At 41.9% G+C, this 25,974-nt stretch overlaps 2 protein-coding genes across 16 annotated transcripts in view; both read left to right on the forward strand.

The window, feature by feature from the left end:
• The first annotated feature begins 8,954 nt into the window (after positions 1 to 8,954).
• On the forward strand, positions 8,955 to 13,866 carry LOC130198162 (transmembrane protein 200C). Its single transcript, XM_056421279.1, has 2 exons — positions 8,955 to 9,026; positions 11,667 to 13,866. The coding sequence occupies exon 2, from the start codon at positions 11,700 to 11,702 to the stop codon at positions 13,263 to 13,265; it is 1,566 nt and encodes a 521-aa protein (XP_056277254.1). The 5' UTR covers positions 8,955 to 9,026; positions 11,667 to 11,699; the 3' UTR covers positions 13,266 to 13,866.
• A 1,713-nt stretch (positions 13,867 to 15,579) lies between these two features.
• The window catches only part of epb41l3b (erythrocyte membrane protein band 4.1-like 3b), a 45,954-nt gene continuing 35,559 nt past the window's right edge, over positions 15,580 to 25,974 (forward strand). For 4 of the 15 annotated variants that reach the window (XM_056421898.1, XM_056421900.1, XM_056421893.1 and 1 more), the window contains exon 1: positions 24,748 to 24,895. The gene's annotated coding sequence lies outside the window, so the exon portion shown is untranslated. Of the gene's footprint in view, positions 15,779 to 24,744; positions 24,896 to 25,974 lie in introns of those variants that run through there. The other 11 variants (XM_056421887.1, XM_056421890.1, XM_056421891.1 and 8 more) reach the window with 6 other exon arrangements.

A 25,974-nucleotide genomic window follows, 5' to 3' on the forward strand; every position in this document is an offset into this window, starting at 1 on the left:
GGACATATCTGTATCTATAGCCACCAAATGGTCCACGATGTTCCTCAGCTAGCTGCTTACTGTGTCGATCTGTCTTGTGGTGCTGAGCAGGCAGGTTACTGTGGGTGTGTCGAGCTTTTTCACTAAAAATAGCTGACTGCTGCGGCTAAAAACTCCGCTATGAGAGCGGCTAGAGTCAAACTTAACGTAAATATATATGCTGGACAGCTATGAACTTCCTCTTCACTGATTTGTGTAAACGCAAGATCCATTTATACGGGGAAGAGTCAACGATGCACAATCAGGGCGCTGCTGCATTAACATAAAGCAAAGTCAGAGCGCATAAGCAACTGCCTGTGTCGATAATGCAGTTAAAACAAAAGAGCCGATCCGTCATTGTCCTGCTCCACTGCTCTTGGTGCGTTTCAGAGGAAAGTGATGAGTCGGCACTCTCCCTGGACTGTTTGCTCTTCGGCAAGTGTACAGCCTGATTTGTTGTTGTTGCTCCCTCACTTCCACCGACTGTACTCTCCATCTTTCTGTCTCTCACTTACGCTCTCCAGCAGAAGGTGATAACAGTGGAGTGTACAGAATGTCTTTGTGGTTTTTTACGCAAAGTGTTCTGCTGGCTGCATTATGTAAGGAGGATGTTTGGCAGTGGGGATTGTTTACTATAAGAACAAGCACTGTGACAAAATGTGTTTTTCTGTGGTTTGTTTATTGCAAAGGTCAGACAACTGGGTATTTTGTATGAGGACTTGACATGCCACAGCCACGTCACCAAAACAACCAAATCAATCCAAACATCCAATGGTTTATATTCCAGTCAGAACCAACGTGGTGGACCGACCGACAGACTGACATTGTTATCCCAGCATCCCAAAGTAAAACACTTCTATGACACGTATTTGCAGAGAAATGTAAATGTTCCACGTGTCGATTAAATCACTGCAACACCCTCGGAGGAGGATGCTTTTTTTTATATATAGTTTATTAGCTGCTGGAAGGTTTTACCAGATGGTGATAGTATATTAGTATATATATATATACATATACACTACCGTTCAAAAGTTTGGGGTCATCCAGACAATTTCGTGTCTTCCATGAAAACTCACTTGTATTTATCAAATGAATTGAAAATTGAATAGAAAATATAGTCAAGACATTGACAAGGTTAGAAATAATGATTAATATTTGAAGTATTAATTTTGTTCTTCAAACTTCAAGCTCAAAGGAAGGCCAGTTGTATAGCTTATATCACCAGCATAACTGTTTTCAGCTGTGCTAACATAATTGCACAAGGGTTTTCTAATCAGACATTAGTCTTCTAAGGCGATTAGCAAACACAATGTACCATTAGAACACTGGAGTGATAGTTGATGGAAATGGGCCTCTATACACCTCTGGAGATATTTCATTAGAAACCAGATGTTTCCACCTAGAATAGTCATTTACCACATTAACAATGTATAGTGTGTATTTTTGATTAATGTTATCTTTATTGAAAAAACAGTGCTTTTCTTTGAAAAATAAAGACATTTCTAAGTGACCCCAAACTTTTGAACGGTAGTGTATATATATATATATTAAATTATACGTTTCATACATTTTAATTTGGGGGCCAGGCTCTGGCCTAATGCGATTCTTCCCATTTCATTTTAGGAGGCAGAGCGGTCGTCCACTAATTGGAAGGTTGGTGGTTCATCCTACAGACTACATCTAGAGACTGGGCAAGATACTGAATCCCTACTGAAGCTCTATAAACGCAGTCCATTTATCAGCTCCATAGGTTTGATTCTTCAAAAGACTAACAATACATTAAACCCAATACATCAATTTTAATTTCCCCTCTCTGGGGATACAAACCGTTCTAGTTCACTCTTGCTGCTCTCCACATTTCAACCAGAGCTCTGACAGAAACTCAGTTGCGCTAATGGCCGAGCACCTAGCAGCAGACCGAAGCTGTTAGCAACTAGCTGGTGGTAACATGGTGGAGGAAGAAGAGCCCGACATTTCCCTGCAGAACAAAACAGAGCTACGTTGAATTTAGGTTCAGTCGGCCTGAGACACAACACCAAACAGATGCTTATTAATAATACTCTGTATCTGATGATGAAATAAACAATTGTTTGCTACGACATTCACCGTATAGGTGACATCACTTTTTAGGGTGATGATATGTCAGAGTTGTGTTTACAGCATGTTGCTCCGCCCCACCTTGGCTGGAAATAAATTAATGTGGTTTCAATATTGTAAAAAAAAATCATTCCTTCCCTTTGATATTCTCTGCTTCCTTGGCAAGAACAATGCCAATCTATAAGTGTCTCCTTCTTGCTCTTTGATCAAACTTTAGGCTCGTTGCTTTGTGTCTCTTAAGTCCCCACTCTCTTCTTTTTATGTCTCCTTTCCTTACAGTCGATCACTGACAGAACAGGTTGTGTTTCAATGAGATCTCTGACCTCTTTCTGAACCCGAAGACATATGACAATGACTCCTAATATTGATTTATTATCAATAATGTTGCCAGTGTAATGAATTGAGCTCACAATCATACTGTTTATGGTTCAATTGTTTCATTTTATTTCTTGTTTTTGGGAAATCAATGAATGAATATAGGTAAATAATCCAATATATGCAACGATATCATCTATGGCTAGAAAAGGAAGCAGACCTTTCTTTTCAAAATAGGACTGACGTGCCGTCACAATTCATATCATTCAGTTTGCTGAGGAAAATCTATAAAGACTTGCTCCTGAATACACTCTGACAGCTACGATTTTCAAACGTCCTTCCATCAGTAAAGGTTAATTTGCCCGATAACACAAATGAGTCTGAGCCCTAGCAAGCCTTAATTCATTGGGAAATGCTGATTTAAAATATTAGCATATAAAAAGATGAATGACCTCAAAGATACGTAGATAAAAGCAGTCAAAAGTGGTTGTGTTAGGTCGACCACCGAGATGAAACTCTTTTGATTGGAAATACGTTTTCAGCCAGTTGCTATACACAACTGGGAAATGTTGTGATGGAGATAAGTGATTAATGTGCTAAATATATGCATTGAAAAAAGGCGGTATTGTCAGATAAATAAGCAAATCAGTTTTTGGATACAACCCATGTCATCAAATTTAAAGCATATTTGACTCTCCAAAGTCAAAATAATACTCCCAGCAGTCACATCCATTTATATGTTACTGATGTCTTTGTGTCCCTCCCCCTGGCAACTAAGTGAAGCCTTTTAATATGATTTCAGAACGTATCCAAAAGAAGAAAACACTCTGGGGAGCTCTCTTGTTGGTCCCCTATCAAACCACCTATAGTCTCCAAAACCACAAAGTTGAGGTAACACCATATGTGTCACACAACTGAAAATAGAAATAGTAGTGAAGCTGTGAAAGACAAACTGGCCACATTTGCCAAAACTCCACTTACAGGGTTGTGCTGGGATGATGAACGACTTCTTTTGTCATAGCCTACGTATTCTTAAACTCTGTGTTATAGTGTTATTCTTTCTTTTTTTTTCTTCTTGTTTTGAGAGAAAATTGAAAAATATATTAAGTTTTGTATTCCTTCATTAATCAAGGAATGATTCAGCTACTAGGCATCCGAGAAAATAGCAAAATAATGTAAATATTTTTGCTTTCTCATCCTGCACCCGTTGACTGTTCTGTGAAGCAGTGAGGTAACTGAAGGTCATACAGCCAACGGCGAGACGCAACATCCACGTCCACTTGGTTTACCTGCTCAGATAATATCATGTGACTGCCGCTGTATCCATGGTAATGAACCCCTGCAGATGCCCTCGACCCTGGCTCTTCTGACGGGCTGATTAGCATGCATGGATGAGGCCTGAGCTCTGGTCCTGTCAGCGCCTGGCATGGGCTCTAGCTCACCCCTGCAGAAGACCCAGCTGGCAGTAAGCCTCCCTCCCATCACGCTCACGCCTGCTGAATTCCACATGACTGGATCGTCCTCCAGGACCCAGAGACCGTGCTCCTGTACAGTGGATGTCCGTGCCAGAATGTCTAGGTGAATCACATGCGATGGTGGCTTCTTTCTAAGCAGAACCTCTAAATATGCAATCACATCATTTATTGTGGTCCTGTTATAAAATCTGACAATATTTGATTTCATCATATTTCCTCCAGTCTCTCAAGGTGCGCTCTTTTCTTTATTTCCTATATCCTTTGCCATTCTGAAAGTCACACACTTTGACGAGGCAGCTTACAAAGACGTCAGCTGACAACAACAACAAATGCTCTGGACAACCCGTCAGCCGTCACTTCTGCCCTCTCATTTGATTCTTCACTGCCTCTGTGCCAGCCCTCCATCCCAGATAAAAAGGAACCTATTCTAAGGTGTTTCGCAAGGGATTATAAAACGGTTGCCATGGCGACCCAGTCTGAACAGGCTCCACATTAAGGCAGCAGAATAGGAAATGACAGATGCAATATTTTACATTAAAGGAAACAGCTTTTTCCCTTGTCAGCACACAAAATGCCAAAGATCAAGACCCTGAACACGTGCCTGTAAGGCTCCGTGTTGTGGTCTGTAAAGCTGCATCGGAGGGACTATTTGCCTCTTGCTCCAGCGAGGTGGGCTCAATGGTATTTACCGCCTCATTTGGTCTTTGTTGTTTCTCCCTGAAGAGATGACCTATATTATCAAGGATGGGAGATCAAAGAAGGCTTTATTGAGATCCCATGAAGCATCTTACAAACCCCGAGAATTAGCTCTGATTGCACCACTGGCTCTCTGCACGTCAGAATGTGGTCATAGAGCTAAACAGTGGAAACAGCTTCTTTGTAGCTGCTCAGCCAACAGGATCCATGATCCCGCAGTTTAGGAGGAACAGAGCTTTTGATGCTGAGGATTGTAATTACTGTCTTTTTTATTATATATATATATATATATACTGTATATATAGATAATGCGCACTCTGCTCATTGCTGTTTATTCTCCTCTTCATAGGCATATTCAGAGAAAGTTTTAGAAATGTAGAAAGTTTTTACTTCTTGGGAAACTTCAGCACAACTTCGGTCTTAAAGGAGATGTCTCAGGAGTTTTCTATGCAGGGCAATCTTCCACTACGTTTTCCATATTTTAATCCATAAATTCCCATTAGTTTTATCAGCAGATAAAATAAGAGCTGATGCTGGCCTCTGTTCCTGTTCAGGTCCTTGGTTGCTTGTTCATTAGCCATTTCTATTGTGGAAATTTAACAAGGTCACTGGTGGAAACTGGCTACCTGCTGGGAGCAAGTGTCCACCTGCTGTTCTGCACTTCCACTCATGCACCCTCTCCTAATCCTTTCTCCTTGGTAACCAAACTTCTGGGTCATGTGCACAACTGGATGTCTCGTTCCATTTCCAGTGCTCCACGTGATGTCAGAGACCATGGCGGCCGAACATAGAAACAGATGGACCAGGAATGCCCATATGTCTCATCTCATTGGAAACAACTTCAAACTGCAGATTGACCATAATGGCCATTTATCAAAAATAGGTCTTCTCCCTCCAGTACCTGAGCAGACGATGGTGCAGAGGATGCTGCCAGTGGGGAACTGGTGTGATTTATGAGGAGGTCCTCCATTCCATTGTTTGAGTTGCCATTGTTTAAGATAATGAACATGGTGCAGCTATAGTCTAAAACTGAAGGTCAAATCAATTGAAATCCTCATTAATAGCGTTCTGGCTTAGTGAAGGAGACTACTTTAGTTACTATTATTTCTTCCTGACCCTGTTGTGTGCACTGATAGCATTTGTTGTGATTTATGCAGGAGGATGCATGCAGACTGATCGTGGGATCCTTTGGGGAATTCATGGCGTTTTAATGGATAATCCATGTTGTAAAATAGATCAAGTATAACAAATGGGTTATATACTTTAAGGATAAGTGTGGCCATATCCTATATTTTCTTTGTCAACAATTCCAATGAAAAGAATAAAAACAGCAACAAACTGATCTCCCTGAGAAGTTGTGTGTGTCTGATGCATCGTAATCTGCTGTGCTATGGAGCCCCATTGGCAATGCACTGCTCAATAGCAGCAACTGTGTATCAATGCAGCTGAAATGAGTCCTTTATCAATATACTATCTATTCCTGTTGGGGTGGCATTTACTAAAACTGCAATGCCCAACTGTTAAAGAAATGTATCCGCCTACTTAGCCTAATAATCTATATATGTGTGACTTCTTGTTAAAGCTTCAGTTGGTGCCTTACAGAAGGGGTAGTAGTCTTAACCTTTTGAGAGACGGGCCGATGCATTGTTGGGTTTTAGTCTTTTCATGGGATTAGTTGACATAAGGAAAATATATGCCAGCCTCTTTCTGAGGGCACTGATTGCACATCTAATTCGACAGGAGGCAGATGTTTCACTCCTCAATTACTCGATTGGTTGTTTACAGTTTAACTGATGGCCCGTCTCATCATCTCCCTCAAATCTGTAAAAGCTCTCAGCTGCTGTGTCTTTATTTCTAAGGCCTCTTCTAAGGAAGCGCCACTTCTACAGTATCTTTTCTACTGCAAAACCCTCTGACTCCTGCAGCAAATAAGATGTAATGATGAAAAAGTGTCCCGGAGGGAGGTGATCTCTCACTGAGCCCATATCTCAAGTTTCCACCTTCCCAATTAGCCAGCTGAAGAAATAAAATGAACCCCCTGCAGCTCTCGATGCTGCTTCATATTATATATATGCTTCGTAATATATCTATATATGAACCAGCATATTGCCTGTGTGTGACAAGTAAAGCAAGCCAGAGGGCAAAATGAAGGCCGCTTCCTGTGCTCCTGCTGTGCAGATACAAAACCATAACAGATTCATAACTATGTACTAGGTGAGTTTAATATCTGGGGAGGTCTCGAAAATAAATGATTAACCCTTGTGTTGCCTTAGGGTCATTTTGACCCGAATCAATATTACACCCTCCCCCCGCTTTAGGATTAATTTGACCCCATTCAATGTTTAATGTCGGTGTTCTTTCGGTAGTCAACAAACAAACATAAAGTGCCTCACACTTAAACTTGGAAAACAATATTAATTCTAATAATTTTCTGGAGGTTTTGATTGCTGGTGTCAAATTGAACCCAAAGGGTAAAATATGTTAGTAAATATAAAGGTAACAGGAGGCTGAAACATTGAATCGGGTCAAAATGACCCAAAGGCGGGGGGAGGGTGTAATATTGATTCGGGTCAAAATGACCCTAAGGCAACACAAGGGTTAAGTAGGGTAAAGTCATTAGGGAAAGTTGGAAAGTCTGCATGCATGCAGAAATTCATGCTAATCTCCTAGTGAGTCTGAAATCCAGCACTCTTTCACTTGTCGGTCGCGGAAACTATCCGTCACATAATAAGATGACGTGAATACTTCAGAACACCTGCATTTTGCCAATAACATACGTGTTTCTCCAATGCCCTTCATCATTCACACCTGTTTTTACTTAATTAAGCAGAACAGGTGTCGACATGTCTTTGGCACAGAGCACATTAGCTGATGTCAACAAAGATCCATTTTTAAAAAGCTCCCATTGAATCCAAGACCTTGTTTTGTGGGCGGTGAAGTGGAATCAGACCTTGTTTGAAATACTGAGGTAGTACAGTAAAGTGAGTGTGCTCTCAAACTGATTAAGTGATTGGAATCAAGATATTTTGAGGGATATCTTGATTATGAGATTCGGGGATTGATGCCCAGATCGGGTGGCTAAGGGTGTCGACTTGTATGGTTGTGTTTGGGCTTTGCATTTATCTCCAAATGTATATTTAGAAAGTTTAATATTCAAATTATACAGTAAAAAATAGCCTTTTTGGCACCAAGCTGCTTATCCACAGCTACTTTAAGTGAGTGATGTACTGGTATAAAAACAGTTGGGAGTGGCTGGTGCAGAGGCCTCCACCTGTGCAACCACTTATAATATTATTGTATTTCTACAAACTATGAACCAATCTTAGTCAGCGATTTTGGAATAATTGCTGCTTTCTTTCTCTCCGGGATATCTTACAACAACATATTTTGCAGTATTTGTTTGCAGTTACAGAGTTTAAAGAAATATTAAGTGCCTGTCAGCTCAGAAACATCTGCTGTGCATCAGTTCATTTGTATATTGCACAAGCTTAGAGCTATAAAGCTGCTCCAGACCTCCAGACCAACACTGGTTAACACATCAGATTAAAGACAGCTCTTTAAACCAGAGGATTATTCCCCATGTCCGTGTATACTTTGTCTCCCCACTGCAGAATGTACACTTGAATTTTTCTGTGTTCCTTTCCTCTAATTTATGCCATAAAGAAAAACACATTTCTGGGTCATACATTTGCAGTCAGCTCTCTGGAGCATCAGTTAGCTTTGTAATTCATGCTCCCCCTTCTGCCATGTGTGTAGCTGCTGCCTCTGTCTCCTGTCTCACAACACCAAGACACATCTGGACTCTGTCATATTTCATTTTGTTAAACATGGGGACTCAGCATGCATACAAGCAATTATACCATTGCAACCCAAGGGAGAAAGGTAAGGAAAGAAAGGTGCATGTTGTAAAATATGATTAATGTTGTGTTTTTAAACTGTGCCTTTCTCTGACCTTACCTAATGTGCAATTAAGAATAATTCCTAAGACTGTATTTTATTAATGCATTGTATTCTCCACCTTAATCTCAGAACGATGCATATGCAGGAGCCCGTGCATGTACTTTATCATTGCTGCGATAAAAAATCCGAGATCATAGTGCAGCAATTATAGAGCGTGGGCAAAATGCAATATGGTATTTGTATTAAAGGCGATTATTAGTTTAATTCAGCAGGTTGATCATAATAAATAAGGATCTGGAAGGGTGTAGCGCACAGTATGATAAATGTCCTCAGCAGCCCTTCTTTTTCACGTTGCCCAATAACCAATGGAAATGCAGTTGGCCCGCCCCTGCCGGTCTATTGTGAGTACGCGTTTCACTGGAGACCACTCTTCCAGACTCGGCACCAAAGTGGCGCACCACGACATGCACAGCTGAACGAGGAGTGCGTCTTTGAAGATGCTTGGTTGTCGAGCCACAATTTCTGGTAAGAGACTCGATGTTTTATGATTTCGTGATGTTGTAAATTATGCGTCTTCACCCACAACTGAATATCCGTGCTCCTTTTTGCGTTAAGTCTGATTCCACATTGACTCAGGCTGTATCGAGGTAGAGCAGGGTTTGGGAAGTCTTCAATTGTGTAACAGAATATGTTTAGTTATGGGAGCGTTATTTGTATCTCGAATAAATCGACGGACAAGAGTTTTGATGTCAGGCAGGCCTTGAGATAAAAAATATAACGACTGTTGTTGCAGTTCATGGCGATACATCTGTCTGTCTTGGATATTTGATTGGCTGCATATTTCCAATATGCGATAGCCTACACATAAAGTGAAAAAGGTGGTGGAATGAGCAATATTTCCAAATGCGGGTCTATTTATCCAGTTCAACTTGTTCACGTCTTTAACATTGCATTTAAATGCCGATTGATGATAAGTGAAATAACCGGCATCTTGCGTTTGGATAAAGGTGTAATTGTCACCACACAGCTCTACCGTTATGAAAGCATGGGCTTCGTCAGATGGAAGAGGTGTGGATGCTTGTCATCGTGTCTGCACCTTGTGAGCTCCAAAAAATATATACAGTGTTTGGTTTGGTGCTGGAGCGAGGTGCGTCGTTGGGGCTCTGGATATTTTCAGGGGCACCTCCAACCTCCAAAACACATCCTTTTTGCTTCACGAGTTTTTTTTTTTTTCCTACAACAGAAGGGAAACAGATGCGCTGTAATGTCAACAGTCGATTACTCATGCAACATTGCGCGAAAATGTGCGCCCCCGCGGCTTGGACACGAACTGAGCGTCGAACCCGGCCTCCTCTCCATCCTGCCAGACGAGCAGCTTCTTTTAGGGAGATATAACCGAGGATTTGGCAGCTTCCTGTTCAGCACCGCCGACAGAGACACAGTCCGACTCGTCCACACCCACTTCTGGTCCACGCTACTGCTGCCCTTCTCCTTTCAAGCGGAGACAGAGGTCCGCCTATACGCGCTATCAGTTTTAGTGCGGGGTTGACGCGCTCTCGCCCGGGAGGCATTCGAGTGCTTATTGGAGGCGATATAGAGAGAAAGTCGTTATAAACGGCAGCTGTGTACCGGTGTGTTGTTTGCTATGGCTCATGTGCAGAGCCCTGTGCTCTACTTTCCGTGGGAAAAGGGCCTGAAATAACTTGGATCATAAAAGGATGTCAAGCACTGTTCAGGTTGAGAGAGCAACACAGAGCAACCTCTAAAAACGTCTTTTTAATTCCTTCTCTGAAAGGAATTTGTGGAATAAGTTATTCATAAACCTAAGCCCTAAGTCAAACACAATTAGGCGTGATTAGTCAAATTAAATACCTAGCTATCAGCACAATCAAGGAGGGAATGCTATATAGTCTGTATAATTAATCAGCCTTGTCTTCCGATTATCATTCACCACATGAGGTTGGAACTCATCCGCTGATGTCTGCAGTCATGATTATTGTTTGTGCATCCATTGCCCTTTGGACCGAAGCTGCTATCGTGCTGCATGATCATAAAACAACGGCAAACATCTTACGTGGCCCGGAACGTGTTGGTGTGTAAACAAATGGATCGTAGCTCGTATTCGCCCTTTGTGAGGTGCTGTGTGTGTGAAGGGCGCTGTCATCTTGAAGCGCGGCCGTGTTCGGTTGATGGTGAAGGGGATTTGGGTGGAGAGCGGGAGATGGGAGAGGTTGGTGCAAGAGAGGCAGAAAGGGATGGAGAGGAGAGGCGAGAGTGAGGTGGAGAGAACATGCCCTCTGGCCTTCTGTCTGGACACATTACGTTTTCATAGGCGACATCGCACCGGCACAGCTGAATATAGATAAATAGCACTCCTTGTCCTGCTGTCAAGTTGGGTATTTGTCTCTGTTTCTCTTACATCATTGTATTTATAGATACAGCATCAGCATCATCAGATGGATGTTATTTGTTGGTTTACTGACCATCCGATGACTGATATTACATCTGCCTTTGGTGCATAGGAGCAGTATACTCTACCTCAATCTGAGATACAGGGCCGGATTGATTCGCTGGTGGTTCCTGGACCACCTCCCATTTTCTTTCAACTCTTTTTTGCCCTAGAAAACAATGAGTATTCCCACGCTGGTATATTAAAGCCCCCGAAACCTTAACTTCAATTATTTCTTTATGACAGCAAATATTCATGACAAAAATAGTAAAAACAAAAAATCAAAAAACAAACAGGAGTTGTTGAGAGTTTAAAATCTTCAAAACCTGCATCACGCCTGTGTGGGTATTGTTTTATATGATTTGGATGAAAAACAACCCACTAACTTGATTAAAATGTTGCTAAACCCTGCATTGGTGCCCAGCAGCATGTGGCCTCAGAAGGTACCAGAACTAGATCTGCATGCTATAAATCAGATTATCTCGTGTTTTAGTGATGCTCATCACAAAACAAATTTGAGTGAACCTGGGACCTCCGTGGTCTGGTCTCTGAGGGTCAGTTGCCATCTTTGACTGGTTGATAATCCTTGTATAATAAATCTGGATTGTCTAATCTCTCAGAGAAATTCACAGATGCACTCCGTGGCTCTAAATATTTTTGTAAAAGTTCTTAGAATTTAATTCATGAAACAAATGCTCTCTCTTTTCTCTTCTCAGGTTGAGTGACAAGCCTGCGGTCCAATCGTCACCATGATAGCCACTGGGGGCCTGCTGCGCCTGAACAGGCGCCAGGATTCCCTCCGCTCTAAAAACCGGGCGGAAAACAAAAGGAAGCGGAAATCCAAGAAAAAGAAGAAGAAGAACGATGTGGTGGTGGTGAAGGGGAAGCTCAACTTCTGCTCCCTGGCTGGTTTTGTGGCAGCTGTGGGAATTATTGTTCTCATGGTGGGGATTTCCATGGCCGTGCTGGGCTACTGGCCCAGCCAAAGCCAGCAGCAGTACCAGGAGCGCCGCAGAACTGGAGCGTACCACTCCAACAGGATGAGCTACTCCAAAAGCCTGCCTGTTTCCTCTAACTTGACCCATAATAAGCCTCCCTCCGGACAGAACGGCTTATTCAACCAGAGCAGTTCTAACAGCAGCGGCCCCGACCCCTCCCCTCACTGTGGCTTCCTGTGTGACTTCCTCAATAATTACCTGTACTCAGACAATCTGAAGGTCTTTGGGCCCCTGGTGATGGGAATCGGCATTTTTCTCTTCATCTGCGCCAATGCAGTCCTCCATGAAAACCGAGACAAAAAAACCAAAATCATCAACCTGAGGGATATCTACTCCACAGTTATAGATCTACATAGCATACGGTCGAAGGAGTACTCGCCCCTCAACGGTTTGGTGAACTACACTCAGTCGAGGAGTGCTGAGGGCCAGCCGGGCTCGTTCCCCGCAAGCTCCTGGCCCTCCACTGGCCTCGGTGTGCAGGGGGAGTCGGGCGGCGATGACGTGTTCAGACGCCCGTCGTTGGCCAGCAGGCCTCGGAGCTGGTCCAGAGATGTCCAGACATTCACGGACACCGTCTACAGCATCTACAAAGACTATAGCAATAGCAGCGAGCAGGCCCCGCAGCCCCGGCAGTGGGAGACCACGTCCATCGTCACCTCCTCTGTAAATGCTTTCACCCTCCCCGTGATCAAACTGAACAACTGTGAGGTGGAGGAGTCTGCGAGAGCGGAAGCAGAGGGACGCTCAGAGGAAGGGGTCGTCATTAAGGCTGCGGCTGAAACCATGAGCGAGGAAGGACAAACCAGCGGCGGCCCGACGGTTGGGACTGACTCCAAGGAGAAGGAAGCAGAGGAGATGGACGCCTCAGCGACGGATTCCCCCCCGCCCCATCAGAGCCATGGGGACATAACCACAGGCGCAGCTGACCAACAGGGGGCGCAGCAGGCTCAGCCTCATCCACCTTGGACCCAGCCGTTTCCCCCATCACCTGTTGCCAGGGCGATGGGGTCACGGATGTCGCTCAACTCCCTCACAGATCAGCCCAGGTCTGCACGCCGCTGCAGCCTGTCTGCGTCTGTGGGTCGTCAAGGCGACAGAGCCAGGCGCTTCAGCTGCCCCCGTCTGGAGGAGCGCTCCAACAGTAGGGGCTACATCAAACTGGCTGATCTGGGGGGCGACTCCTTCGAAGCCCCCGACGCGGACACTACTTTGGTGACAACCGAACAGGAAGTAGCAACAGACGCAGCAGCAGCAGCGGAGGAAGCAGCTCCAGGAGAGGACAATCTGGTGACATCCATCGCCGCTGCAGAATCATAGACTTTTTTCTGATGAGCCTTTGAAAACTCTTTGATGTCTTCTTCTTTGCTTCTTTGCTTCTTCACTGACTGCTGATGTGAAGCTGGCCATCACAGAGTAATGGACATCTGCAGAGGAAGCTGCTAAGGACTATTAAAACATAGCCATGAACACTCGAGAGCAAGGCTCTTTATAAATACCACATCCACAGCTCAATATTCAGATGTAATTTATCTATTTTTTCAATGTAGCAAGAGCAATACTAAAGACTTGCAAGAAGATTTAGTAAAGATTTGTAACAAACAAATCAAATCTGATCTGATGAGTTTAAATGTTTCTTTTGTAAAGCAGTAGGGCAAACAATGTAGCCTGTAAAAATTGCCAAAACTGTCACTGAGAACTCTTGTCTGACATGTTGTACTGTAGCATTGAAATATGCCACAGAAAAATAGTCTAGAATTGTTTCTCTACATCGTTATGTGAATACCACGTGAATAGGTGAACTGAATTGAATCTCAGGTAGACGTTTGGTTTAGGATCAGGACCTTGAGGACAGGGTCTTCCCTGTGCACACTTGTTTATATGAAACATTTATGGTTGAATAAACTTGACTGTAACACTCCTCCTGCCGGGTCTCGTAGTTGTCCTTGTTTGTTAATAGAGAAGTTTGTTTTCTCCATATAGGTTTTATAATCAAAAAAGAATGGAAAAAAAGGTAACACTGTGGGACTCTGAATGGTTAAGTGTGGTAATCCTGCAGATGGTATAGATTTAGATTGTGTTCCCTTCAATAGCACTTCTTCTCATTACTGGGAAAGACTGCAGTGGTATTGATGTTACACTGTCCGTGCTAACTGAACTGAGACAAGTTACCTATGGGTGACATTTAAAATAGCACTTTTAATAATTGGCTTCACAGTTAAAAAGTGTAAATTAACCGAGGCTTATCTGCTGATTCAGATAGGCGACACAGTTTAACGTAAATACTCTTCAAGGTGTTTAAGAACAACAACATTTCCCACAACGGTTCACAAGGGTTGAGATCCGGTGACTGCGGAGGCAAAAGCTTATGGTTCACTTGTTATACTCCCTGTGATGTATTTGCAATCATTATTTTTATTCAGAGTTTTTCTTTAATTCGTCAGCTGTTGTTCGTGGTTCTAATGCACTCGTGTGAATTGTTCTATGCAAATACTTGCTCATAGCTTTCATTGAAGGAAATTAACTGGACATGTGTTGAAGTAATACTTGGGTTGAATTGTATGATACTTTTCTGGATTACTTCTAATTTCTGCTACTTTAATAATATATTTAAACGTCGACATTATACTTTTTAGTCCATTACATTAACTTGACAGGTGCCCTGTAGTGCAGTGAAGATACTTTGCACTTGATATAACTACGGGATCATTTAAACGGCGATGTGAAACAGAGATGTGAAACTAACCCTGTGGCGGCTCAGGTTCCAGATTTATCACAGGACTGCTGTATTGAATTGCTTTGGTTTTGGCTCGGTGTAGGCAACTGTGTGTGATGTTACAGATTTAAACGTTAAACATAAAGTATAAAACGGTTTAGATAGCTCCACTTTGACCAACAATAACATTACAATGCTATTTAATTAACCACAACGATAATACAATAATACAAACACCAACAGGATCAATCTGCTCCTGATGGAGTACTTTTACTTTTGATTCTTACAGCTTGTTTGCTTATACTAGTATTACTTTAGTTACAATACAGGGCTTTCACTGGTTGTGGTATTTCACAAGGGTGTACATTTACGTTCAGGTGTTACTGTCACTTATGTGACGCCTCAGAGGTCTTCTTCCAACACTAAATTGCACAAATTCAAACGTCATCTTTCAGGAACATTGACTTTGGTCTGCAGATTTGTATCATGAAGCATCTAAATGTAGCTCAAGCTAACGAGGCCACCTAGTGGTCATGTGACACAGAGATGGCTATCAAACGTGCGTCCTCTCCACCAGGTGGCAGTGGGGACTTTGCTCCCCGTGTCGTCACCGTGGGCGTCACCGTTTACGAGAACTACGGGGGCCGTTGGGAGGGGCGGGGCTAACTCGGTCCGGTCTCTGGGAAGGTTTGCCAAAGGAGACGCTTACAGGTGTCTGGTCCTTTTCACCCCGACGAGATCCGCGTCGGGATTCCCGGTCTCCGGAAACACACGCACACACACACACACACACGGGTGTCAGCCGGTGTTTACGGAGCGTGGTTCTTTTGGTTCTTCTCATAACTGTCAGGTAACGCGTGTTTTTCAGTTGTTTTATTACTTCAACTCCACTTCGTATCAACTCTTCACAATGAATTAACTGAGCTTTGCAAGATTTGGGCAACATTGACACCAAGTTAGCGGTCATTGACACTGTTTTAAGTTTAATTTCCACTCCATAAATGTTTAGTTTAATTTATTTTATTTTATTTGTCTCTTTGTTTCAAACCCCGGGGTTTCCAACACACTGACGCGCCTGCTGCTACTTTCCCCTGTGTGTGACTTGGACTGTGCAATGGTGAGTACAAGCGTTCATTCACGAAAGTGGGCAGTGTGTAAACACTGAGGCAGTTCACACATAATATGTGAAGACACATGTCTGACTGGGCATGTGAAGAGAGATATCCGTTTCAGTGGCACTAATTAAGGCTGTACGGTCAAACAGGAGGCCAAAGGGTCATTTTAAGGATCAAGGGTCACTGGGATCACAGATGTTGCATTGACAACTTTCTTTAAATGACTGGCTCGTGCAAAAGGTTGGTGTAGTAAAAGAAAAGTTCAAACTACTACTCCTCCAGTTTCTGTTGATAACATATCTAAACCAAACCCTCAATGATATTCACTTGGATCACTTTTTGGGACCTTCCATTAAGTCACAGGAGACTTAACCTAACTGGCCAAACACTTCTTCATCATCCTTTTCCCAAATGGGAAGACAGCAATTGGACACGGCTTTGTAAATTACCTGATCTTCAGTCTGTAATGTGTAATAAAGGTAGCAGCCTCATTTAAAATACACACACACACACACACACACACCAACCTGATCAAATCTTTGCCGGGCACAGGCAGACATTTCGGAAATGGGAAGTCATCACAGCATGTGTCTGTTTCCGCTTGCATTCTCCCCAAAATAGAAATATGCATGAATCAATGGCTGAAGAGTGCTTTGATGTAATACTCTCTTTCATGGACTCTTTACTGTACACAGATACTGAAAGAGGAACCTACACTTCACTGTTTGGTGATTATTTATTTTTTTACATGTTGTAATGACCCAAGATCCATATGGCTGTAATGAAATCAATATATATATATATATATATATATATATATATATATATATATATATCTTAAGACTATTGAATCTTACAGTGCCACATGGCTGCTTTCCCAATTCAGGAGTTTTAGTGTAGCTGACTGTAGAAGACCAGGGAGATAAGGCCGGGCAAAGTCTGTGGGACTTGTCATGTTCACTGGTTGGTGGTGCCATGTAAGCCCTGGATGTGTCCCTGCGTTTATGAGTAGATGATTATCAGCATTTGCTGAGCTCGTGCTTTGATGTCACCACGACTGTTTTTACTTCTCTTCGTACGCAAAATGCACTTGCAGTATATTACGCAATATAAGCAGGTGAGGTTGTGTTATTTTCTCCCACACTGTTTTTATATTATTAGAAATTGCCCAGAGATTTACAGATTCATTATAAATGACAGTGGATTCCCAGATAGAAGAGTGTTTGGTTGCTCCTTAAAATTGTTCTTCTCTCAAAAAGCCAAAAGCCCAAGCTCATATGTTGCATTCTAGAGATATAATAGTCAGAAATAACCACATAGTAGGCCCTAAAAAGCCCCTGAAAACGTGATTTTCAAACCTTGAACCTACAATAACAGAGTGGTTTCTCTTCTTGGGAGCAGTGAAAACCAAGTAAGAACATTGACATGTGATCATCACATTTCAAACCTGTTAGCAAACAGTCTGTAGTAAACATCCATCAGTTCCAGGGGAAATTATCAAAAATGTGGAGTCTGTTTGTGTCTAATTTAGGTCCGATCATATCTCTCGTGTAGCTTTTAAAAAAAATTAAACCAAAGTCTGAGGGAAATATGTCTCCTTATCAGCTAAATGCTCCACTATGTTGTCTGTCTGCTGTTCGTTGCCAAGCAGTAAGTGCTCGGTGGGCTACAGCTAAACAATCTACTGATACTCACTATGAAACAGGAGCTGCAGATTTGGGGGATAATTCTCAGTATGAGGGACCCTGATCACATCAGACATTATCATTTTGATGCATTGTCATAGTAATATTGATTTATAGGAAACAAACAAGCGTTTATGATACTTAAACATTTTGTCCAGCAGGATAATCAGCACAAATGAACACTACTTTTATGATGTTTAAAGTGAAAGCTGAAGACATAAGGCTACAAGATCACATGACTTGACCACAAAACTGAAGGCGGACTATTCACTAAATGGAGGTTTTGTAGTTTCTTTTTTTCCACTTGTTTTGTTCCTCTTGCAACTGCCTTGACGTTTATAAGATCCTAAATTCACGAGTGGGAGATTAACTAACATATTTTATGTGATAGAACAACACATTCAAATATCTTGAGCTTTTGTTAACCACATATTTTATTCCAGGCATTTCACCAAAACCCATTCCAAAAAAACATTGACTTTGAAAGAAGGGAACTGAAAATGTTAAAATGCTTACTCATGTCCTTTGTCTGAGGACTCAATACTCTCTTTGTGCCACCAAGGTTTTAGTCAGATTTGATTGGCATTGACTGAACAACCCCATCAAACTGTCACCTTGATTCGTGCGTGGAAGTACGTGACATCAGGTTTTAAGATAAGATAAAGAGGTTTTTATTGTCATTGTTGTTATTTGTCTTCTCACTGAGCCGGTGAATAGACACAGACTCAAAGAGACATGGCTTTGAATGCCAAATGGAAAGTTGCACTCATTGATTACAGCCAGCACACTCTGTCCTATATACTCTAAATTGCGTCATACCAGCTGTAACATGGGGAAAGTGTATTTAAATGTTGTGGGTGACCGTCTTAATTGTCTGGTTTGTCAAAGCCGGGCCGCTTGAGCTCAGATGGGTTGTAATTATGGGCGAGCAGCAAGGAAACTCTGACTTAACATAATGAATAAAAGTGTCTGATCATGGGGTAGGACATCTGAAGATGTTTCAACTGAAGGGTTAGTTTTGGTGACTTACAGTAGAGATCATCTTGTGAATCCAATGTCTTTTACTTAGCAATTTCCTTTTGAGTTATTTTATTTCTTACTGTCTGATGTCTAATAATCAAATCAAATCTTCTTTCTGTGGAGCATTCACCCATTCATGTTCATAATTTAAGCTCATTCTGCTGAAGACATCTCTACAGGAGATAGTTCCTAATGTTGTTTTGAAGTCGTGTTGCCAGTGATGAAGACTATCTCTGCCTTTTTATCTGAGGAGTTAAGGTCAGTACGACTTAGGTCAGATCAGTTCATGATCAATCGCGCTGCTGGCATTGTAGTGGAGGAGAAGACATTGTTTGACATGATAGTCTTTGCTGGTACAACTTATTGTTCTGTGTTTTACAAAATGAAGGTTGTGGAAGTGCCCATGTGAGTCAGAACTAGAGGTTAAAGTTCAAAAGAAATGGTCTTCAAATCTCTGGCATTGTCAAGATTTAGTGATAAGACATGTAAAGGTTGGACTAAAGTAATTGCTCATGGCATTGTTTGGTCTAAAATGTCTGAGCCGAATATTGAGTTATTACGTCATGCCCTCAACCCATTTAGTGCACTGGCATCCGGATTATGGGTCAGTAATTGAACTAGAATAAAAACTAGAATTGGGCTAACTCCTTTATGTTCAGGTCTCCAGACATATTCTTTCATATAATTAGATATTTAGATTTTTATCATATTTCGATAAAGTGGAGCGTGAAATTAGTCTGCAACTATTTTGATAAATGATGGTGTGTCACCCCAACCGCAGACCAAACTATCATCTGGTCATCATGTATTGTAGAAAGTTTGGATTACACCAGCGGCAGACGTGTCCATCAACAACTGAACTTCTTGCTGACCGCTCGTTATTTTTATCGCAACATCACGAGCATCTGCCCGAAGTGCAAAAATGCAAATGAAACCATCAACACCGTTTCTTTTTGCCCTCAGGTGTACCGCCATTCATTCAGTTGAAGTGAGCTGAACTCGACACGTGAGTGCAGTGTAGCCTTCTGGGGCTGACAGAGATAACAGCGATGACTCAATCTTTTTGAGTGGAGAGATAAGCATGTTGGGAGTTTTGTTATCTTCCCGTGTCGCCTGATCACTTGAGAGCAACGTGAGGCCGCTTTGCCTTATACAGCTGCGGCTCATGGGATGGCACCATGACAGTTACAGGGTATTTATAGGGAAGAGCAGCGGCTGGCCTCAGACCAGGCATCCACAAACATGCTATTGTAAAGGAACTTTAGTCTCCTGCCATAAACGCCGTTACGCTGGTTCCAATGTGATATTTTCCGATGAACATCCAGGCACTGAGCTTCCCTTTGTCCTCGCCTTAGTTCATGTAAACTATACCAGGTCCCACATTTTGTTTCTTCTATTAAACATAGAAAACATACAGCTGAATATTAGTATTGATATCTGGACATTTTAAAAATACAAAGCGTCTGTTTACAACTTTGGTCCGGTTTGAAATGACAAATTACGTGATGGATTTCCAATAAGTGTTTCAGGATAATAAAACTGGAGATGCCCTGACTTTTCATCTGCGTCACCACCAGGTGAATACTTGGTCCAATACTTTGGTTTATGATCAAATTCTGGCAAAAATAATTGACATTCCCACAGGCCCTAACTGCACTTAATGTTTGGAGCTAATTTAGAAATTGATAGCATGCTACTCGCTAAAGTAAGAGGGCAGCATGGGAAACAATACTCCTGCTTAAACATCAGCACGTTAGCCTTTTTTAGGCAGTAGGATTCTCTTCACAAGATTTTCACATCTTTCCTTGACCCCATGATGTTTTCCATCCAGGTCAAAGAATGTTGGAAATGTTTTTATCTTCAATACTTTTACACTGAACATAAATATTAGGTGGCAAAAAAGTGAAATACTTCTTTTCAGGAACGAGGTGGATTTTTGTGAGCTTTCGTAATGCGCATAAAGGCATCGGCCAATCAAGTTGTGCTGAACGGGTTTCACCGCTATTTATGAAAGAACTGTTCTTTCAGCTGTGGGTCTTTTATACTTCACGGGTGCCTAAAACACGTCCGCAAAGGACACATTGTGTATCCCTCGCTCATAACTCCTTGAGCCTCCTTGAGATGCATTTTAGGAATTGGAATGTCCTTCAAGATGGAGCGCTGAGATCGATTTCCGGGTCACATGCCAGACGAGTGAGGAATCGAGGAGGCTCAGGAAATGAGAAACACTTCAGATTCCTTTCTTCCGTTTCTACCTTTCATAATAAAAGCCCTCGACATAAAATATTCACAAGCAAGTATTTTGCATTTTTGTGTCGTGTATTAGTCACACCCCCAGTGCGTAACGGCCTTTATTCTGGTTTTAAAATGTATACTGATTGTTGTATTTTAATCTAGTTGTTTTAGGTTAAGCACACAACACCAATAGTCATAACAAGCCAGATTGAACATAGTGTGTTCTTTTTGTTTTCAAAAGAAAATGTGTGTTTTAGAATCAGTTTAGGGATGTTACTACCTCAACATTGCAGCTTGGACTGTTTTAAATTGTTCCTCTTAGTTAAAATGCTGACAATCCATAGAGGGCTCTTAAAGGGAAGAATGATTCTAAAATGCTGCTGCTGGGTTTTTTTCACCAACCACATACGTGCCCCTCCCTTTCTCTCAAAATGCCTGGTATGCAATCACTTGACGGGCACAATCATTAGCCTACTGCTTTCCAAAGGTTATAAATACAGAACACATTAACAAATCCTCGAGATAAGATATGTTTCCGACAAAACAAAAAGGGGAGTGCTCCTCATTATCTTATTAATAATCCCTTTTCAAATTAATCTGCACTATGTACCCTTGGCTTAACATGAAGGGGAGCCAAAGATGAAATAGGAGGGTGACGTGTGCTCGAGATAGGGAGTCGATTTTGGGATTTTTGGCCCAATTGGGGGTGTCAAAATCAGACTGATTTGGCATGCATGCTTAGTGACCTGCAGCCCTTTGGAAGTGAAGGAGTTTACAGCTGAGTGGAGCTGGACAGCAGGGGACGGTAGCTTTGGATAGTTAAAGGTGAAGAAGAAAGCAGAGCTGGAGCCAATTCATTCTGAGTTCATAGAGTACAAACTGTAAAACAACAAAAAAACATTAACATGAGAACTGTGAAGTCTCCATGCTAAAATAGTAACACTTTTTTAGACTGAAACATCACCCTAAGAGTGCTTAATAATGAATTATTTATTTCAGAACAACATATGCTGGTGTAACATCGTCTAGTGTAACAAGGGCCTGGTCAAGTCTCTGGTTGTTGTGTTGACAAAATGGAAAAGTAATTCTCTGTTTGGGCACAAATCTTTTTTTGACCAGTAATTATTTTTCCCCTGACCTTTTTTATTCGATCACATGGATCCTTCGTCATGTATTGTAAGGGACAGGCCTCCATATAACTATGTATTGATTAAGTGACAGCTTGCTTGTTCTGACCGCAGCACTGGAAATTGGTTCATACTGTTACTGATTTTAGAGTCTATACACCAGCATTTCAAGTTTTTTCCGGTTCTCAGCCTACCGTTTAAATAAACCACTAATTTGAAATCCATTCATTTGACATGCTTGCATTTCATTTGAATCGCTGAATGCCAAAAATGCTGTGAAAGCAAAGGATCAATACAATGCAACTTCCTTCCTGTAAGTCACGAACCACGTAAAAAAGATAGCGGCAGCATTGCTTGTTAATTTTGTGTGAAAAGGACAATATAACCGTATATATTTCAACATTTTGCTCCCACTTGAGAGAGAAAAGACATTAGAAGTCAAGGCTATCGGAGTTCAAGGTCGGACATCAAAGCAGATGAGCTGCACAGGAACTAAGTGTCTGTACGCAGCAGAAAAAAAGTGAAGAGTTAAACAGACATGAGTTAAGTAGAGTCCAGAGATCACATGCCATCTGACTTGTGTGGTATTAATCATATACTGCTGACCAAGGGCGGTTCAGGGGGCTCTGAGGAGATTTACACTTCCACTTATCTGCAAGTCACTATACATACAGAGAGTGAGAACTCATAAACAGTAGAAACTCAGAGCGTTAGATATGTTGGAAGAGGTGTGAGCCTACGTTTTTTTTAAATAATTTTACTGAAAACATTTCCTTAAAGTGTTAATTATCTGGAAGTTGTTTCCGTTTAATCTAAACGTCCTGGAGATCATTTGTCAATCAAGCACAGAGGGTTAGCATATCAATCCCTATACAGCACAGATTATTTCCTTAGGATATCATTATCCACATTTTACATTACAAGAGATAAAGACTACAACACATTTAAAAGCAGAGATCTCGGTTGTTTTTTAAACTCCACCAGTCATGAATACAATAGAAGCAGTTATACCTGTTCACTGAGTTGAGGCCCGAGTGTGCTGCATGGTTTATATTTTTTATATTACACACTGATCAAAAGAATTGAAAACAGAAATTGAGTATATATGTCAGTTTTGACTGGTTGTTGGCTGTTATATACAAGATGGAAAACAACCGCACAGTTGTTGTTGCGAATCCTTCATTTACAATGTAAGATTGTTCTCTGCATTGCGGCGCACAGTCACCACCCACTGGCCAGACGGGCCATGATGAGCAAAGTCTCAGACGATAAGTCTGGTCATGATAATCCTGTGCCAGACTCCACCGGCTCTAAATATAGATTACTATTGTTTGGCCGTGCAGAGGACCGCTAATTTATTTGTTCCTGCTTAATGTACGATGTGCATTCTCAGAGAGACATATGAACGTGATGCTCTACGCAAAGTTTATCGCAACAACAATCATGTGTGTGCTTAAAAAGAAAGGGGGGGGGGGGGGTAAAATAACCTATTTTGAGAAATGGTAGAATAACAGGGTGTGAAATTAGTATTGAATTGTAACAATAACTTGCTCTCTAACGCTTCCTCTCCTCGTCACCGAAGTAAAACATATTCTTCTACCTTTTATGGTGATGGAGTATGACATTAGACTCAGCAGAAATACTGCCATGAGTTATTACCGTGTCACAGTGAAAACACTATCACCCGACAGCCTTCGTCGGCTATTATTTCTCCTCACTGCCTCCGAGGGTTGCAGGAATATTTAGTTACATCTTTTGTTTAACTACAACAGCTCTAACCGTCACTCTCCTCGCTGACGGTTGCTTGTAGAATTGGTGTTTTAGGAATTTAAACATGCACGTGCAGTAGCTTAATTCCTTTGGACTGTAACGTGATTATGTCTTCAATGTAACACATTCATTGTTGTTGTTAGTGAGCTTGTTTTTTGACGAGCTGTGTTACAATGAGCTTGAGGCTAAATGAGTAGCCTGTTGTCTTGCTGCTTGTCAGAGTTTCACTGTGTACGTTAATTCATTTCCCCTCTTCTATCTGCAAAGCACGCCTGCTATGGGTATTTTTAGGAAATTCATGAATGACTGCAGCAGAAAATTCTTTGAAGCAGTAATGTGCATGACGTTTGCATTTACTGTACATTGTTGGCATGTGGTATCCTACTTGAGTTTGAAAGCAATTAGATGAAAGAAAAGTCAAATGGGTGACCGAGTTGGATCAAGTTCCCACTGGGAGGCGGGAGGCCAAAGCCCAAAATCTCCAAACACAGACACTAATTAAAAACGTGCTTTTATGTCTGTATTCGCGCAGGCATAAACGTGTGTGTGTCTGTGTGTGTGTGTGTGTGTGTGTGTGTGTGCGATTATAATTATTTGGATTTCTCCAGTATTATAAAGTGCAGTGTGTTTTTGTCGGTGATTTCAAATAAAACTTCTTCTTTTTCAAATGCAGACTATGAAAACCACAAAAATTGTTGCTTTACTGGTACACAAGAGAAAGTCAAGCAGAAAATCATCACAATTGAAAAGCTAGAACCACAAAAATTACATTAACCGTTCATTTATTATTAAGACAGTGGCCTATTATTATTTTTATTATTATTTTCAACTAATCGATTAAGCGAAGCATTGTTTCTGCTCTCTGGTGCATTGTAATTGGCATAGCTGTATGAATGGTAATAATTCATTCTTATAAAGTAGAAAACGCAAGTAAAATACAAGTATCCCAAAACAATGTACTTTTAGTACAGTATTTGAATAGATGTACAGTTTTACATTTCATCAATGATTCAGTTTCACTTCCTTTATCAAGTTAAAACAACAAATTGCCATGACGTGTGTGTGCGTGCGCGTGTGTGCGCGTGTGCGTGTGTTTTGAGGGGGTGTGCTGCTAAAATAATGCCCCTGCTGTCCTGATAGCCCACGATTGTACTCCCCGGTGTGGTGTAGTTTGAGGCTGGTGGAGAGGGGGAACTGCAGCAGAGTAGCACCGCTGTCAGGAAACAGAAGCCCACTACGAATGCAACTCGCGCAAACCAGCTGAACGAGGACGGTGTACCTGGTAATAAACCTCTTCTTTCGCTGCTTTTCTGCTCGTTTCTAACACTTCGGCGGTCCTACGAGACGTGCACGCGTCCCGGTCGGTTCCGTTCTCCGTATAATGTCCTCTTGTGCCACATTCGGGTCGTCCGACCACAACACCCGCGGCCGATGACAGATAATTCTGATTAAAATACACTTCTACTGTATTCATCCGGGCGGAAAAGTCGAGTGGACGTGGCTACCCGTGTCCGAAACACGAGCTTTTCATCCCGCTGTTTTTGCGTAGCATTCACGCGACATGTCGTGTTTTTCCGCTGAATGGGCTTCGTGCAGCGGCCGTTATTTTGTAGCTAAAAGTCTCACATTTCAAAGCAACAAGCCGCTCAGGGTACAGTAGGCTAACGTGCTCCAGTTTCGAGGGAGAAAGTGGGAAATGGGTGAAAACGGGAGGATATATCTGCTTATTGTAACCTTCGCCCAACGTGTTTTACATCAGTGAAGGACAGCGCTGAGTCACTGGCACGCACGTTCACATTTGAGGATAGTTAATGGATTAAAATGTGTGAGTTGTCGGAAGGTTAAGACGACATTCTTGGGTGCTTTTGATCTGCAGTGCGGAAGGCGTGGTTAGGGGCAGGATGACACGGTCCGGATCCTCTTTTATCATCCTCACGTCGAGGATGTGAGCGCCCAGAGCAATGGCCGGAGTCTGACTTGACAATTTAATTCGGATGCACAGTAAGCTGTTGTTGCAGTAGCACTGAAGGCAGCAGCATCGTGGGCCTTGTTTTCAGGCTTCTTAGAGTGTATGCATTGACAGTGTGTCTTTAGATACCAGCATTAGTTGTCTTTAACATGTTAATGGTGTGTTAACAAACTAAGATTATTGTCTGCTTAAAAACTGATGACATGCTCTGATATTCAGGATGATCTTTTTGCAAAACCCAACTTCTGTAGGCAAAGTGAAGTTGTCCAGGCATAAACAACCCATTCTATCCAAATCACCTTTTATTTTGTGAGAGCTTTTGTATTTCTGAAACATGTGACACCCCTTAAACCGGTGGTAAAGAATACAATTACGACAAATAATATGATTGG

The sequence above is a fragment of the Pseudoliparis swirei genome, chromosome 8 (assembly GCF_029220125.1).
Source record: "Pseudoliparis swirei isolate HS2019 ecotype Mariana Trench chromosome 8, NWPU_hadal_v1, whole genome shotgun sequence".
Lineage (NCBI taxonomy): Eukaryota > Metazoa > Chordata > Actinopteri > Perciformes > Liparidae > Pseudoliparis > Pseudoliparis swirei.

Excerpts from the sequence above, each read along its gene's own strand:
- LOC130198162 (XM_056421279.1), top strand. The coding sequence starts at position 11,700 with ATGATAGCCACTGGGGGCCTGCTGCGCCTGAACAGGCGCCAGGATTCC.